This window comes from Protopterus annectens, chromosome 2.part0 (assembly GCF_019279795.1).
Source record: "Protopterus annectens isolate FY-2018-M chromosome 2.part0, PAN1.0, whole genome shotgun sequence".
Classification (NCBI taxonomy): Eukaryota; Metazoa; Chordata; order Ceratodontiformes; family Protopteridae; genus Protopterus; species Protopterus annectens.
In genome coordinates, this window is record NC_056728.1 from 1123205806 (window position 1) to 1123221878 (window position 16073).

General features: G+C 39.3%; 1 protein-coding gene across 1 annotated transcript in view; it reads right to left on the reverse strand.

Annotated features, from left to right (window-relative positions):
* ETNPPL (ethanolamine-phosphate phospho-lyase) overlaps positions 1-16073 on the reverse strand; it is a 276355-nt gene that overhangs the window by 115209 nt on the left and 145073 nt on the right. The window contains exon 6 of the mRNA XM_044061317.1: positions 4017-4133. Coding sequence (XP_043917252.1) covers positions 4017-4133 — 117 coding nt within the window. The remainder of the gene's footprint in view (positions 1-4016; positions 4134-16073) is intronic.

A 16073-nucleotide genomic window follows, 5' to 3' on the forward strand; every position in this document is an offset into this window, starting at 1 on the left:
AGTGTCCATGGTCACCATGGCTATGGGAAGGGGAAGTACAAATGGTCGACCTATTGTCACCTGGTGACTGTTCAACCACCAGAGAAGGTCATTCTTGCAAGCGTCTGTCAGTAGGATCTTGAAAGACATTGGGAGCTGTTGATAAGACCACTGGGTGAAAAGCAACCATTGGAGTATCCTCATGTGCATCCATCCCAGAGGAACCGCTATGAGGGTAGCTGCCATGGTGCCTAATAGCTTTAAAACCTGAAAGGCAGGTACTCTCTTTTCTTTTAGCAAGCGGGACACCTGATTAAGTAGAGAGATAACTCTTTCTTAAGGTAATCTGACCAAGGCAGTGGTGGTGTCTAGGTCTGCTCTGATAAAGGAGATATGCTGCGTTGGTAATAAGGCAGATTTTTTAAAATTTATGGTTATTCCTAACCGAGAACACAGAATGAGTGTATGATCCCTGGAAAGCATGAGTTGATGCCTGGTGGTGGCGGACAGGAGCCAGTCGTCCAGATACAGAAACACCCAGAATCCTAGATGCCTCAGGTGAGCCGTAACCACTACCATGCATTTGGTGAACACTCTGGGGGCTGAGGTGAGAGCAAAGGGCAGTGCTCGAAATTGGTAGTGACTGGCTCCCAGCTGGAAACGCAAATAATCTCTGGATGGTTTGGCCATTTTGATGCGATAGTACGCATCCTTGAGATCTAAAGAGCAAATCCAATCGCCCATTCCCAGGAACAGGAATATCGACTGAAGTGTGACCATCCGGAACTTTTCCTTCTTTACAAAAGCATTGAGCTTGCTGAGATCTACAATGGGCCTCCAGTCCCCTGTTTTCTTTGGAACTAAAAAGAATCTGGAGTAAGTTCCGGATCCTATCTGGTCTGCTGGGACTGGCTGGATAACTCCTTTTTTTTTTTTTTACCAGCTTTTGAATTTCTATAGCTGCTTGACCCCACAGACTGGGTGGAACATCTCAGATTCTTGTTCTGACTGGTGGGGACTCTTTTGATCAACGTTTTCTGGAAATCATCAATTCCAGTGCCTTGGATCAACTTATACACACCCCCACCAGGGACAGCAATATCCTAGACCTGGTCATCACCAAAATGGGTGACCGGTGTTCCACGCCAGAGGTCAGCTTCTCGTTGGTCAGATCCGTCCACATGCTAATTACCCTAGACATCCACATCTCACTCCCATCCCCCATTAGGAAAACAACCGTAAAAAATTTCTCCAAATCCAACTTCACACTTCTTAAGACAGAAGTGGCAAACTTCACGACACCCATGCAGATGGACAATGGAGGTACGATTGCTGAATCCTACACAAATGCACTTTATAAGCACTTACATGAGTGCATGGATCGTGCTATCCCTAACAGAACCAAGATGTTATCCTCCAAAAAATGGAAGCCAATCTGGTGGTCTTCTGCCATAAACAAACTCTACAACAGAAGAAAGAAACTGTTGCAAAAAAAGAGTAAAATCCCACGATTGGAGGAACTCCCTGGTCAGCATCAGTAAGAAGCTGAGATCCCTCATAAAATCCTCCAAAGCTAGTTATGAAAGCAAGATCGCCACTGATTCTAAAGACAACCACAAAGCATTCGAAAAGTTATGTCAAGAATCTCAATGGCAACACTCAGATCTGCTCTGAGTTACAGCACAATGATACTAAATATACAGAACCAACTGATATTGCCAACATCCTGGCAGATAGGTTCAGTGCTAACTTTACTCCCCATCTCACCCCCTAAAGGGCCCATCTTTATACTGGAAGAATGCAAAGTTCCTGTAATCACGGCTGTACAGGTAAAAACCTCACTCTCCAAAGCAAAGAACACAGCATCCATGGGACCTGACAACATCCCAGGCTGCGTTCTACATGAACTACAGAATGAACTGGTACCCCACCTAAGTACCATGTTCAATCATAGCCTCACCTCAGGCTTTGTGCCCATTGAATGGCGCACCACGACAGTTATCCCACTCCACAAAGGGGGGGGCCACAACAGATCCCAGGAACTACCGCCCCATTAGCCTGATGAGCCTGGTCTGCAAGGCCATGGAACGTATCATCATGGAACTCATAAACAAAGATATTGGAGATCTCCAAACTCTGGACCCCACACAGTTCGGGTTTGTAAAAGGCAGATCATGTCTCCTAAACCTGATAGACTTCTTTGAAGTAGTCACCAAAGCCATAGATTGAGGGTAAGGTGGTTCACACAGCTGATCTAGATCTTGCCAAGGTGTTCAACACCATCCCCCACTCTGGAATTATAGATAAATGCACTAAACATGGTATAAATCCCTATGTCACAAGATGGGTTGCCAACCGGCTTACTGACAGAACCCACACTGTGAAAGTAGTAGACTCCAAATCTGACTTCAGACCAGTGACATGTGGAGTACCACAGGGTTCAGTCCTGGGTCCTCTCCTGTTTGGTATCTACTTCATTGAAGTACAGGCTAACACAAAAGGTCTTTGGCTAACTAAATTTGCAGATGACTGCAAACTAGGAACCATAATCGAAGCTCCTAATGATGTGGACATCCTACAAAAGGGCATCACTGAAACAGATGCCTGGTGTCAAAGCTATGGTCTCAAGCTCAATGCCAAAAAGTGCATTGTCATCCCCTTTGGTAAAAACTCTGTACCCATGAACTACCACATAGGTGGTAGTCTACTTAATACCAAAAGTGTGATAAGAGACCTTGGGCTACAGGTGGACAGTAGTCTCTCCTTTGATAAACACATCGCCACAGTGGTCAGGAAATCCTTCTACATGGCACACCTCATCACAAAAGGTTTCTCATCCAGAAAAAAGGAGGTCATTGTTCCCCTCTACTCATCACTCATTAGACCCATTATAGAGTACAACGCCCCTTTTGGTATGTACCTCACAAGACATCTACAACAACTGGAAAGGCCGCAAAAATACCTCACAAAGAGGATTACTGGCCTCAAACAGATGCTTTACGCAGACCGTCTCAAAAAAGTCCAGCTTTATTCGGTTGCATATTGCCTACTCAGAGGCAATCTCTGCCTAACATACAAAGCTATGTCAAACCCAGAGCTGTTGGACATGCTCCACTTAAAGAAATCCCAATCCCTCCGAGCTACATGCTCTAGGGACCTAAACCTTGTCACCACAATAAACAAAACATGGTGGAGGGATAGATTCCTGTCCCAGAGACTTCCCATACTCTGGAACAGACTACCTATCTATGTCAACCAGAGCTCCTCATTAGCACTGTTCAAGAAAAAGCTTGATGATTGGATGGCTAATAGGAAATTCACTCTGGGGATCACTTCTGTGGTTCTGCTTGACAGGGGCACAGGAAAATAATTTTCTTGGGTGGCGAAAGCTAAGGTACCTTTTTGGCTAGGCTTGTATAGGCCCTAGGGCCAATAGCCTAGTACCTACCTATGAACCTATGAACCTATGAGTTTGAATGATATAGTTTGGGTAGTCACAAATCGATAAAAGGGACTTTGAGGTTAAGCAGAGAAACTTATAATGCAGAGAGTGGGGGAACAACTGAAATTTTACAGCATTTGTGATGGCTCTGGTTCTGGGTCCATTACAACCTGAAAACAGTATACCTAACACAAATATTCCAAGAATATTATGTGTACTACAGCCCTAGGATGCAGTGCTGTCCACTGCTTCAGAGTCTCATTTTATTAAGTCCTAGTAAATTGAGCATGACCCACTAAACAGCTCTCAAAGCTAGATCATTTCATCGACCATGAGGGTGTGCAACTTTGGAACTGGTTATATTAAGTAAGGGAGTAGAGGTGGTCGAACTCCTGCTTTGAAGACGCAAGGGACATACCTCCCACAGGTTACAAATGCGGAAAGAATTCTCTGACATAAGTAATCTAGAACAAGAAACTAACCGAGAAAGTTCTTTATGATCAGAACCATTTTATTTCACAACCAGTGGATATCTTCATCTCAAATGTAGTGTGATGGAAAGGCTAGCACACCTTTTGTAAAGAAGAATACAAACCTTTCGCCCCTTTTTCACTGCTTTTTCAATAATATCCTGGACTTCATTTGCATAAGCAGATGCAGGGTCTGGGTGGTCCTCTTTATATCTTCCCCTATATACATCGGGAGATGGAGTCTAAAAATGCAAAAATATTTATAATGTTTATTCAAATTACATTTAAACATATTAGTACACAACATCCAGCAGCCTTAACATTTTAGCAACAAATGCAAGTTGCATTTCTTGTAAATCACTTACAATTAATTTCACATTTGTTATCTGACTACTGCCAAAGTAAATGCAGCACCTACGCTGTATAGGTCTGAAACATATTTATTATTTTTTTACTTAATTTTTTGTTTTTAAGAATATATATATATATATATATATAATGTTAGAGGACACTAAACCTTACACCAGCATGGATGCTTTATATGAACTCCACAGGAATCCTGTATAAAAATACTCAATATGCAAATAAATGCAGGAGCTACAGTGTGTGACAAAAAATTCATTATTCAAGTGCCACAACTGTAATGAATATTATTGAAAGCATTTATATGTAATCAAGTAAGGCTAACAGGATGGGCTTTACAGGGAATCAACAGACCATCCAAGGTGTTATGAGGCCCAACATCAAATATAAAAGTGTGTGTGTGCATTTACACAAAGACACACACACTCACACACACGTGCGCGCACGCACACACACACAAGTGAACGCATCTTTTAACCAAACAGGTCCACATGTCCTAGCCCACGTACATTATTTGAATGACTATGCTTTTTTACTCTGTATTTGATTGGTCCTCTATCAGTCATAAATCTATTTTTTTAGCACATCCACTTTTTAAATCCCTTCAAATACATTCAGGGACCTCTATTTTTTCATGTGGCTGCTACAACATAATGAACCACTACCTTGTCTGAAGATGTGACTGCAGCCCCTCCCTTTGTCATTCTGTACAGCTGGATGTGCTGTTTACTTCTCAACACATTAAATCAAGCTTACCATACTGAATATCTAATACAGTACTCATTACTTATTAAACAATTACTTATTAAACAAAACCTCACTGAGCTAACTCTATATAAACAGCTATGCAACCAAGCTAAATGTCTAATCAGAGATAAAAAAGAATACTACCAAACTCTTCAAAACCAACATAAACAAAATCCAAAGAAATTGTGGAATACTATCAATTCTCTACTTCGCCCAGGCTCAAGGAACAATCCTTGTCCCAACCCAGACAATACGCCCACTGAGATTGCATCACTCTTTAACTCTTATTTTACTGACACCATAGATAAGCTCACCTCCACATTCCCACAAACTAACTCCAGCCCAAAAGAAACAACCTCACCACACTCTTCAAATACTTCTCACCCTAGCTTCTCTCTCTCACCTATACCAACATCCACAATAAAAAAACTCCTTCATAAACTCAAACCTTGTACTAATGCACCTGACAACTTACTTGCCAAATTCCTAAAGATATCTGCTAGCACCACTGCCTACCCTAGTGGTATACTTCTTAACAGAACAATTAATGAGTTCCGGGGGACCACAGTTTTGGAAAAAGGCATATATTCTCCCTTTACACAAAGGTGGCAAAAACTGTGACATCTCCAACTTTTGACCCATTGCAATTCTCTCTCCCATCTCCAGAATTTTAGAAAAATGTACCCCTACTCAGCTTCTGCAGTACCTACTTGAAAAACAAACCCTCTCTCCCACTCAGCTTGGCTTTAGGCCTGGACACAGTACCACCACAGCTCTCATTTCCTTCATGGATACAATAAACCGGGCCCATGACACTGGCCATACTGTCTCCACACTCTTTCTTGATTTCTCTAAAGCCTTCAATACAATATTCCATTCAATCCTCCTCAGCAAACTCTCCAACTTAGGTATTTCACCCCTCACACTAACCTGGTTTTCTAGCTATCTCTCTTATAGGCAACAATCCACCAAATGGCAACATTCTTTCTCACCTTGTCTTAACATTACTACAGGTGTTTCCCACGGATCCATACTGCGCCCCTTGTTATTTAGCATATTCATCAACAACTACCATGCTACTCTTAATCACATCATCATCATCCAATACGCAGATGATTTGACTATCATCTGCTCTGCAAAGTCCATATCTGAACTTCAGTTACTTACAATAAAATACAATCCAAAATACGACTTAATAAATACTGAAAATAAATATTCACTTGTCGTTGTGAAACATAAAAACTTTAATACCAAGGTGAGCGCTTTCTCAAAAATGCTTAATCAGATCTATACAGCCTTTAACAATTAATTTGTTTAAATAAAGAACCCTATCTAGTCACACAACAATTAAACAATTATCCAATCAAGTATCCAATTTATAGTTTAAAAGTACCTAACACATTAAAAAACTAGCTTAGAAACAGTGAAAGAGTAGAGCATTTGTCCAGGTGGATGGTTTGCCTTTACGACTTTGAGCTGTAGTTGATTTTCTAATCTAAGAGATCTGTTAGGATGATACAAAGTCAGTATAGATGAAAGAGAAGGGCACTCAGAAGGTCTGTGTACAAGTCTATGTGCAGTACAGTAAAGTCTCACCTAATCGGCACCTGTGGGAATTGGTAAATGCCTGTTAAGTGTAGTTTCCGGTTGCTTTTTGCAATTTACCAGCATACGAGTCAATCAAAAATCACAAAGTGGAGCCACTTCTACTCAATGCAGAACAGTGGAAAACTGGACAATGACTGCTTGATGGGGCAATCTGCCAACCTAAAGAGTCCCTTTAGTCTAGTAGATCACACACCTATTCTGTAAAAACTTAGTAACATGAGGTTTTCAATTGAAACTGTATAATGCCTCTCAAATCATCTGTCTAAAAGGCAATTTCAAGTTTATTTCCCCATGTCACTCAACCACTGTACACCATATTATACCTCAAGGTGGAATTTTAAGCTGCATTCTTTGCATCCTAGTCATGAGGAATCTACCACCCAAGTTCCAACATCTGTACATCATTTCTTTTACATACAATCCATTCCTTCTCTAAGCTGCATTAACATTTTTGAACAGCTCTATTTGCAGGAAGTATTCTTACAAATCTGCAACTGACTCAGTGAATGCTGAAAAACTGGTCAGCTTTTCCAATTTAATGACAGTGAAACAAAATCAATTTCCTCTGAATACTCCTATAGATACTTACTTAGGTGGCATTGCATACTCAACCAAACTCTTTTCTTTCATATACATAAATGAATGTAATCCTCATTAAGGTACTTAAATCAACTCAGGAGTGCCTCTGAATCAACAGCATCCATCTTTAAGAATATTCTAATGACTAACATGAACATGCCCCCCCCCCCATTTAATTTCCACGAGGAGCTCATCCAGTACATCCATACTTCATAAAGACCTGGCTATGAACCATATGACCCAAGATTGGTTAGGGACCTGGATGTTGCAGGAGCCAATGAGCAGAGGTTGGAGTATTCAGCCATTGTCTGCTCATCCATATGGAAGGAGCCGAGTAGAGTGACTTACAGTTGTGTTGTCCTGGAATGCAGGCCTGGGCCATGTACAGCAGAAGGATATGTCATAACATGAGTACAGTGTGAACCGTGAAGAGAGTGTCACTGTAGACAGAGGTTAGTCCATGCACAGAAGCAGCTTGCATCACAGGCTGCTACTGTATGCTCCTATCTCAGTGGCCCACATACCAGATTCACAGTTGGAGTTAGGTTACAAGAAAAAAATCTCCCCTCCACCAGTGTGTTGTGTGGACATTGCTAATAAGGATCTGGCATGTGAACACTTAGGGTTTAAGTAAGGTCTGACTTTAAAAGTAGTGAGCTACAATCTGGAGGAAGGTGAAGACAGAACCTCAGACTACTGGGACAAGAATAATCCTCCAGCATGTATGAGATATCTAATGTGGCCAAGTGTGCAGACCAAGCAGCCTTTCTTGGTTGCCAGGATGAATAGAAAGGAGCTGACGACTGACATGAGGATGAAAAGCATATAAAAGATGTTAAATAAATGTGCAGTTTCAGATTTATAAATCTATATTACTCCAGAATTCAGCACTGTCTTACTGACACCCTCCCAATTACTGAAATCCTGAACTCTATTTTCCTTTTTTGCCTCAAATTTACCCAGATTATTTAGCCTTACCCCCCCACCCCACCCACCCACTGTCTGGACTTAGTAAGAATGTTAAGTTTTGCCCCCCTTTGGCTTATAAGCTATAACTATTACTCATTTGTTTCTGTACACACAGACACAGGATAAATCTCCCTCCACTGTCCTTCATGTAAACTCCAGTTCTGAAAAGCATCTCATCAACTATGGCCAGCAGTTTGGAATTCTATTCCTACAGGCATAATAAACCTTTCTGCTCAACACTCTTCAGACAAGTCCTTCTAAATTGCCTCACTGATTGTTCTGAATCTAAGTGATTCAAAATGCTGGATAGCTCCCTCTTTCCACAAACAGAATAAGGCCTCCTTAAAATAGTCCCACCTGTAAGTGATTACAAGCTAGTAATGTCTCTAAAACAACAGTATACTAGTACAAACCATACTATACTGTTCATTTTTCATATCTATTTATCTTAATATGTTACACAACACTGATACTTTAAGTCTGCATCTATTTTAGTGTATTGCTTCTGTGCATGACTAAGAAATAAAATATTACTATCAAATTTCTTTAAAAGAAGCATTTATTACTTGTATAGTTTTACATCTGCCTTGGGTTATGGCTTAAAAAGAACTTCAGAAACCACCATCAACCTGATTAATGAATATTACACAAAATGAATAAAATACAATGCTAGAAATGGTACTTTCTTACTAATTCACAGACTTCTTCTGCTTTCACAATCTTTGTTCTATATCTCAGTATGAAGTCCATGCCCATCACAGCCATAATTGCATTATAATCAGTCCAGTCATGGATGTGGAAATCACAGTATGGCATATTCAGTTATGTGGCATAAGGCCACATTCACACACACACACACACACACACACACACACACACACACACACACACACACACACACACACACACACAATTGACAGTGACACTAGTGTCACTGAGAACAGTATATGAACTCCAGTAGTCATGTGCGGAATTCACGGATATAACTGTGCATCTGTCAGTGCATCACTCAGTGCAGTGCAGTATGGCATGAAGGGCACATACGGTAGCAGTGGACGGTTCCGTGATTTTTGTAAATGCACTGAGGCCTTGTGGAATGAGGCTGTACTAGTGAGGTATGAAACACTATATGCAACACATAACAGCATGTGCAGTGGAATTTGACAGTGTTATCATACTCTTACAAAAGTGACAATGTGGTACAATGGCACACAGCCATAGCAGAATATATGCCCTCCAAACGCAAAACACATTGATCTCTAGAAAGAGTGGCACATAGTATTGAACAATATGCATTGCTACAAACTGTTTTTGAAAATGAGCAGTACTCTAAATGCTATGGAACTAACACAATGTGTACCCAGCACATACGTACCAACTTTGCTACTTGTACTAAAAGCATGCCATAGATGGTAGAAGGCCATTTTTTGCCTATTTGTTTACTTGGTAAGCCCACTAAACACAAATTTCCCTTTTCAGTGGCAGCCTGGGAGCACTGTCTGGTTAAGTGACTTCTTCACAGTCACGCAATAGGTAAATGAAGTGGAAGGCATTAAACTGTGTGCCCTGGGCAGAAAAATTACCCCAGGAATGCCTCCTGTTCTAATAATGGATAAATGCTTTTTCCCAAGCATATCGACTTATATGTGGTATGATCCACTTTATTCTCACTAGGGGTAATATATAACTGTCAGTCATGGGAAGGGGAAGGGCAATCTAACACCAAAAAGATAGGTTAAATCAAGCACCAAAAGGGAAATAAGCTAGGCTTAAAATGGCCTACCAAATCACCTAACATAGCACTTACTAATTAGCCTATGAGCCTATGTGCAGAGTATCTGCCATTTCACTTTGACTAGTATATAGTAGTATACAGAAGTGACTCCAGTAGTCACAAACTTCCTGCCATGGCTTAGTCCCATTGTCCATTCTTGTATACCAATGCTAATTTACAGATTATTTGACCTTAATACTCACTGACTACTGTGATTGTCCTCCCACATTACAAGTTCATGCTGGACTACAGCAAATTTAGCCTACATCAAGATTTCTGTACATCAGTTTCAATATTGTATGCCAAAGGGAATAACAACAGACATATGTACATGTTCATCTAGGGATATTATAAAGCACATCTATTAAACTGAATAAATTAAAAAGTATATGTAGTTTGAAGGTGGCAACACTTGGCATGCGATGAAGATATCACCAAGCTTCTAAACCTCTGCTTATTCTACTTGGTAAAAACTAAAACATTTACAAATTGCACACATAAAACAAAGCCATACCTGCAAAACAACCTACCAACCTAAAAAAAAAGAAAACTAAACCAACATTTATACTTACTTTTACTTAGAAACATCTAAAACAAGCAAACAAAAAGTGAAGCACTGGGCATATTTCCAATTTACTGCAGAGCAAAAAAGTCACTTTACTCACAAAAATTCCAGAAATATAAGTCCACCAAAACAACACTGATGACCTAATTCAATCCCCAAGGAAATAAATGTGCTGTTATTAGAAAGAAAAAGAATAGTTACAGAAGAATAACAGACAATAACAGCAACTGCATCTAGACAATCGTAAAACAGAATTACCTGCAAAAGAGACCCAATTACAACTATTTAAATTAATAAAAAATAAATTAAATAATACCGTGGCTATAACTAAACTGCAACACTAGTAAATCTTAATATATCTCTCACTAAACCAATAAAATACATCAAATAAAGTGTGGCATCTGTAGTGCCAAGCTATTGAAAACTGATTTTAATGTGATGTAATTTATTGTAAGCTTTCGGAACCTTTGTAAACCATATCTGAACTCTGTTTTAATCTTCAGTCTATGTTATTTGCTCTTGGGAATTTGTGTCCTTTTCTCTTATAATTAAAAAAAGAACATAAGAGGACAAGAAATTCAGCTTTCTGTTGTTTCTCAGCAAAGGATTTAATTGCTTGTATATAATTAAGTCACACAAAGGAACGGAGATAGGAAAGTCCAGGGTCATAAAATGCAATTAAAGTGTACTTCAAAGAACTGGCAGATCAGTACTAAGAGGGAGAAATTATTACATAGTTAAAAGTTAACAGATGTGTACTCTTACAGAGTAAATTGTTCTTCTGTGTGGAAAGAAACAAATGTAGCCTGATGCAATGTAATTACAGATGTATTTGATTGGGAATGTAAGATGATGTAATATAGTGACCATGGTTTCTACACTGGAGTGATGAACAAAAATGCATATATAGCTGAAACTGTTTTGACTAAGTCTTAGTCTTTGCTTAAAGAGACCTTGGCACAGCCATGTAAGTGTGGTTTTGCCTTTTGTTTCGACCACTAACTCAGAGTAGTTCAGGGACTGCATCTATTTTTAAGAGACAGCTAGGATATCTAGATATAGATCAGCTTTCTGTATGCATTCTGTCTATATAAACTGTTATTTTCCTTTCTGTGGACACTATTTTAATTTCTGCATATTTTGCCTGTATTAGCAGTCTTTTATTATTTAAGTAAAGTCTTATTTCTTCACTTTGTAATCTATTTTGTATGGTCTTTATTATTTATATATGCAGTAGTGTTATTATCTGAGAATGTGGTAATGAGTACTGCAGTGTCCCAAACTGTGGCTTTGGTCTTCCATAAACTAGATTCATTGATCCAACTGCCAGGGAAAGATATTGTTTTTTATAATTTATATTTAGGTAAATCAAGAGCATACCATAGTTGGCATGTTTGGCCTTCAGTGCTAGGAAAAAAGCTGTGAGGTATTGGAAAATTCTCCTAGCCATTTCTGTGAATTTGTGTGTGTGTGTGTGTGTGTGTGTGTGTGTGTGTGTGTGTGTGTGTGTGTGTGTGTGTGTGTGTGTGTGTGTGTGTGTGTGTCTGTGCTGTAAAAATCATTTGCTTGCAAAGCAACTACTGTGGGTAAGGGACACTGGAAGACCAAGTGATTTACAGACACAGTGGTGATAAAGTGGACCGGGTGTTAGGCCAAAGACTCAACTCTGAAAGTGATCAGTGTTCAGTCTTAGTATGGGCCATCCTAAAGCACAGTGTAAAATATGCTATTTAAAATTATGGATGAATAACTCAGATATGAATACATGTGTTGTAGCTATTATCATCTTTCAGACAATGTACAAGTGTAGAGATAATCAGACCATGTGACCAACACACTTATAATCTGAAAAGAGCTAAGGGTGCCAAAGAGTCGATTAGCCAAACATTTAAAGAGATATCCATATGCTACATAATTTTTTTTCAGAAGCAATATTCAGGCTTACTTTTAAGGCATATTAGTTAATATTGCATACATATATACATATATATTTGCTTTCACTTTAGACAAGACTATATATCTCATAAACATCTTTATACTATCTACTCAGTCACACTATTTCAAAAATGTGATTTTACTTTAGCACTATTGCATGAATATCAGCACTTTGTACTGGCATTACAGAATATGCTACTATCAATACACGGCTGCAGTCTAAGAGTGAACACACAAAAGAGTGAACATTCTTTTCCTTGTTTTTCAGCCTGCTGGCTGCTTTCTGTGTGAGATCATGATACCACAGGGTATGGTAATTTGCCATAGTTCTGATGTTGTATGAAAATCAGAGTTGTTATATATAATTAGCAGGGTATGGCATTGCAGGGGAGCTTGCCTCCTACAAAAAAAGTTGTCTTTTTTTTAAACTTTTTAGATTCACTATAAAAAGATTGCTCTTTATTTTTCTTTTCTTTCTTTTTTTAGTTTTTATCTTTTTTTATTCACTCTTTGGAGCATTCAATGTTTGATAATAGAATCCAAAACATAGTACCGCTTTTCAGTTACTGAACAATTGGTATTTCTCACTAGTGTCTTAAGCAGTCTTTCATACCTCATGCTCTTTTATGACAGATCATGAACTTGTCTGTGGCTTTAATGGGTCTATATCATATTGTCGAACTTTTAATAGTTCGAAGCACTAAAGATCAAACTTTAGTGATTGAACTGCTAAAAGTTTGAATTGCTATAAAAACTATTTTAAAAGAAAAAAAGAAAAATAAAAGGGTGTAAGCAGGGAGGCAAGCCTCCCTGCACCCCCCACATCCCCCGCTCTTTAAATAAACCAACTCTGAGATCCTGCTACAGTTCGGAAAAGGAAATCTTCCATTTCCACACTGTATTGCACTGAAGTGCGATCTCGGAGTTGGTATATTTAAGTAGTGAGGTGTGGGGGGGTGCAAGGGGCTTGCCCCCTTACTTACAGCCTTTAGGTTTTTCTTTTTTTTCTTTTAAAATTGTTTTTATAGCAATTTGAACTTTTAACAGTTCGATCACTAAAGTTCAATCTTTAGTGCTTCAAACTATTAAAAGTTCAACAATATAATATAGACCCAGCTTTAACAGCTATTGAGTTACTTGATCTCTTATCTAGCTGAGTCTTTTGACAGTTCAAGTGGATATTCTGGTCCTCTGAACAAATCTGCAAATTTTTTTTTAACATCTCTTTTGGAACTGCTTTAGATACCTCAGCACTTTTAAAACCATTTTTTAAAACTCACAGAGGCAAGCACACACACACACACACACACACACACACACACACACACACACACACACACACGCAAAGTCAGTTTTAGATGTATTAAACATGAATAAATATTTCTTGTTTCTGACTCTGCTGATGCATTAATAAGTACAACTTCTAGTAATTCTAACACTGGAGTTTTGGCCGGTTTACCTTTGAAAGGTTGAAAATCAACCTACCGTACGGCCCTTTGTGAGAACCAGAATGACAAAAATTGTGAGTCCGATCTGCACCGAAGTTCGAAAATCAGCAAATCGAAAACCAGATTCGCTGATTTTCAAACTTCAATTCAAAGACAAAGCATAATGCAGGGGGGCTGCACCCCCACACCCCCTACTTTATTATTCTAACTCCGAGGTCGCACTACAGTGGAGAAAGGGTCCACTTCCCGATCCCCGCTATAGTGTACCTTGCATCAAAAATGCCAAATCTGCAATGAGCGAATGTTACTGTGCATTTGCTCATTGCACATTCGATGCATTCTGTTTTCGGCCTTCCGAAAACTTGAAAAAGTCCTTTCAGACTTTTGTATTTCACTCATGTGCATTACACACATGTAAAGGTAAACTGTTTTGGCCATGGGATTTGTCTCACATAGGCCAAACAAGTCCTCATAGCTTAACTGACCCTGTGAGAAGTATCTTTTCTCTCAAAGGATGAGCAAAAATGAGATTTTGTGAGGAGAAACACAGGGTAGGCATCCTGACTCAAAATATGACAAAGGAGACAACTGGTTGTAGTAGATTAGCTTATATACCTCTTTATCATGGGTGTTTGAATCTTGTTCAGGGGTAGACTCCCTCCTCTTTCAGAAGGGTCCTGTAACCACAGGAATTTCCAAAGTAGGTTGCTTGGATTTCAAAAAGCTCACGAAATTCTGAGAAAGCTAGAAAAGTTCCAGAGAAGGAGTCTGGGTACTGGGATGAGAAAAGGAACACCCAGTCTGTAGCAAGCTGGTAGGTGTCCATTTTAGTCTCGATAATTTTGGCCTTGGTGTTGTCAGGGGTCATAGAGCCTCTGCTCCTCTGTCTCCTTCTGAATGGCTTCATCTTATTGTTGACTTAAAATGTTCCTAAAATCAAATCAGTATCTTTTTTCATATATTGCATGAGGTTTCATCTATTTTTATTTTTACCTTGTTTTTGTTTATTTTGTTTGTTTGATAGCACTGATCCAGATGGGCCATTTTCTGACTCTGCCCAGCAGTATATACTACTAAAATTGTTGTAGCTATTAAGCCAAAACTAATTAAACAGATTTACACATAAAGAAATTAAACAAATTAAAGTAGCATTTATATCTATGAAAATATTAGACAGCCAAACAGAAGAATAACAGATACTATTGAAAAAGAACTTAACAGCAAGAACACCTCAAATATTGACTTCTTCTTGTCTTTTGGCTTTTCCCGGTTAGGGGTCGCCACAGCGGAACTCCGGTCCGCTAATGACTGGTAGTTGATTTTTACGTGCCGAGTTACCAGCCCTGACGCACAGCCTTCAACGAAGGTACGCCCATTCACGCATGTCTCCACGCAGAAGACGCTCTTGCTGTGAATCGAACCGGACAGCGTCTTACTGTGAGGCGACAACACTACCGCAGCACCACCACCGCGGATAACACCTCAAATATTGACTAATAGTCTGAAATAAAAATAAAATGAACATTTATATTTAGAGTCTAAAAGTTTTTTTTTCACCCTACCAGAACCTTGCCTGATGGCTGCTCTGCTGTCATCTAACTTGCTGATGCATTCTGGGAACATGGGAGCTTGGCATTTCCAGGCTGTGTGACAGCTGTATAGAATCCACTCCTGTCATGAAGTCCTTATCAGCACTTCCATTCCCTCCACTGAAAATCAGGTGGAAGGAAGCGTGCCAGCTTGCTTATCCTGTGGAATGTCCTATACTCTTTTCACTGGAAGCAACTCAATATCGTTATATTCTGTGTACCTCTGTGCTCTCAGACTGCAATGAAAGTGAAAGAACAACAAAGTTGCTGCTGTTATACATATGCCGAGTATACCTCCTCACCCATGTCTCCTCCACCAACCCAAAATACAATTCTACCAACTGTAATCTAGACAACGTATCACAGAGCTTCAGATCTCTGTGATTCATTATCTACATTATGAAAGGGACCAAGCAAACACAATTATAGCATAATAATAACAACACCAAGTTTGGGTACATCATGAAATACAGTGTTAATACTAGTGGTGTTATTGATAGTATATAGAGAAATTGGGACATACTAACTGCTAAGCCAAAATTAGGTAAAATAATAGGTACATCTCCCAGTTTTACTTTTAAGAAATGCCCTAACCTGAAATAGAA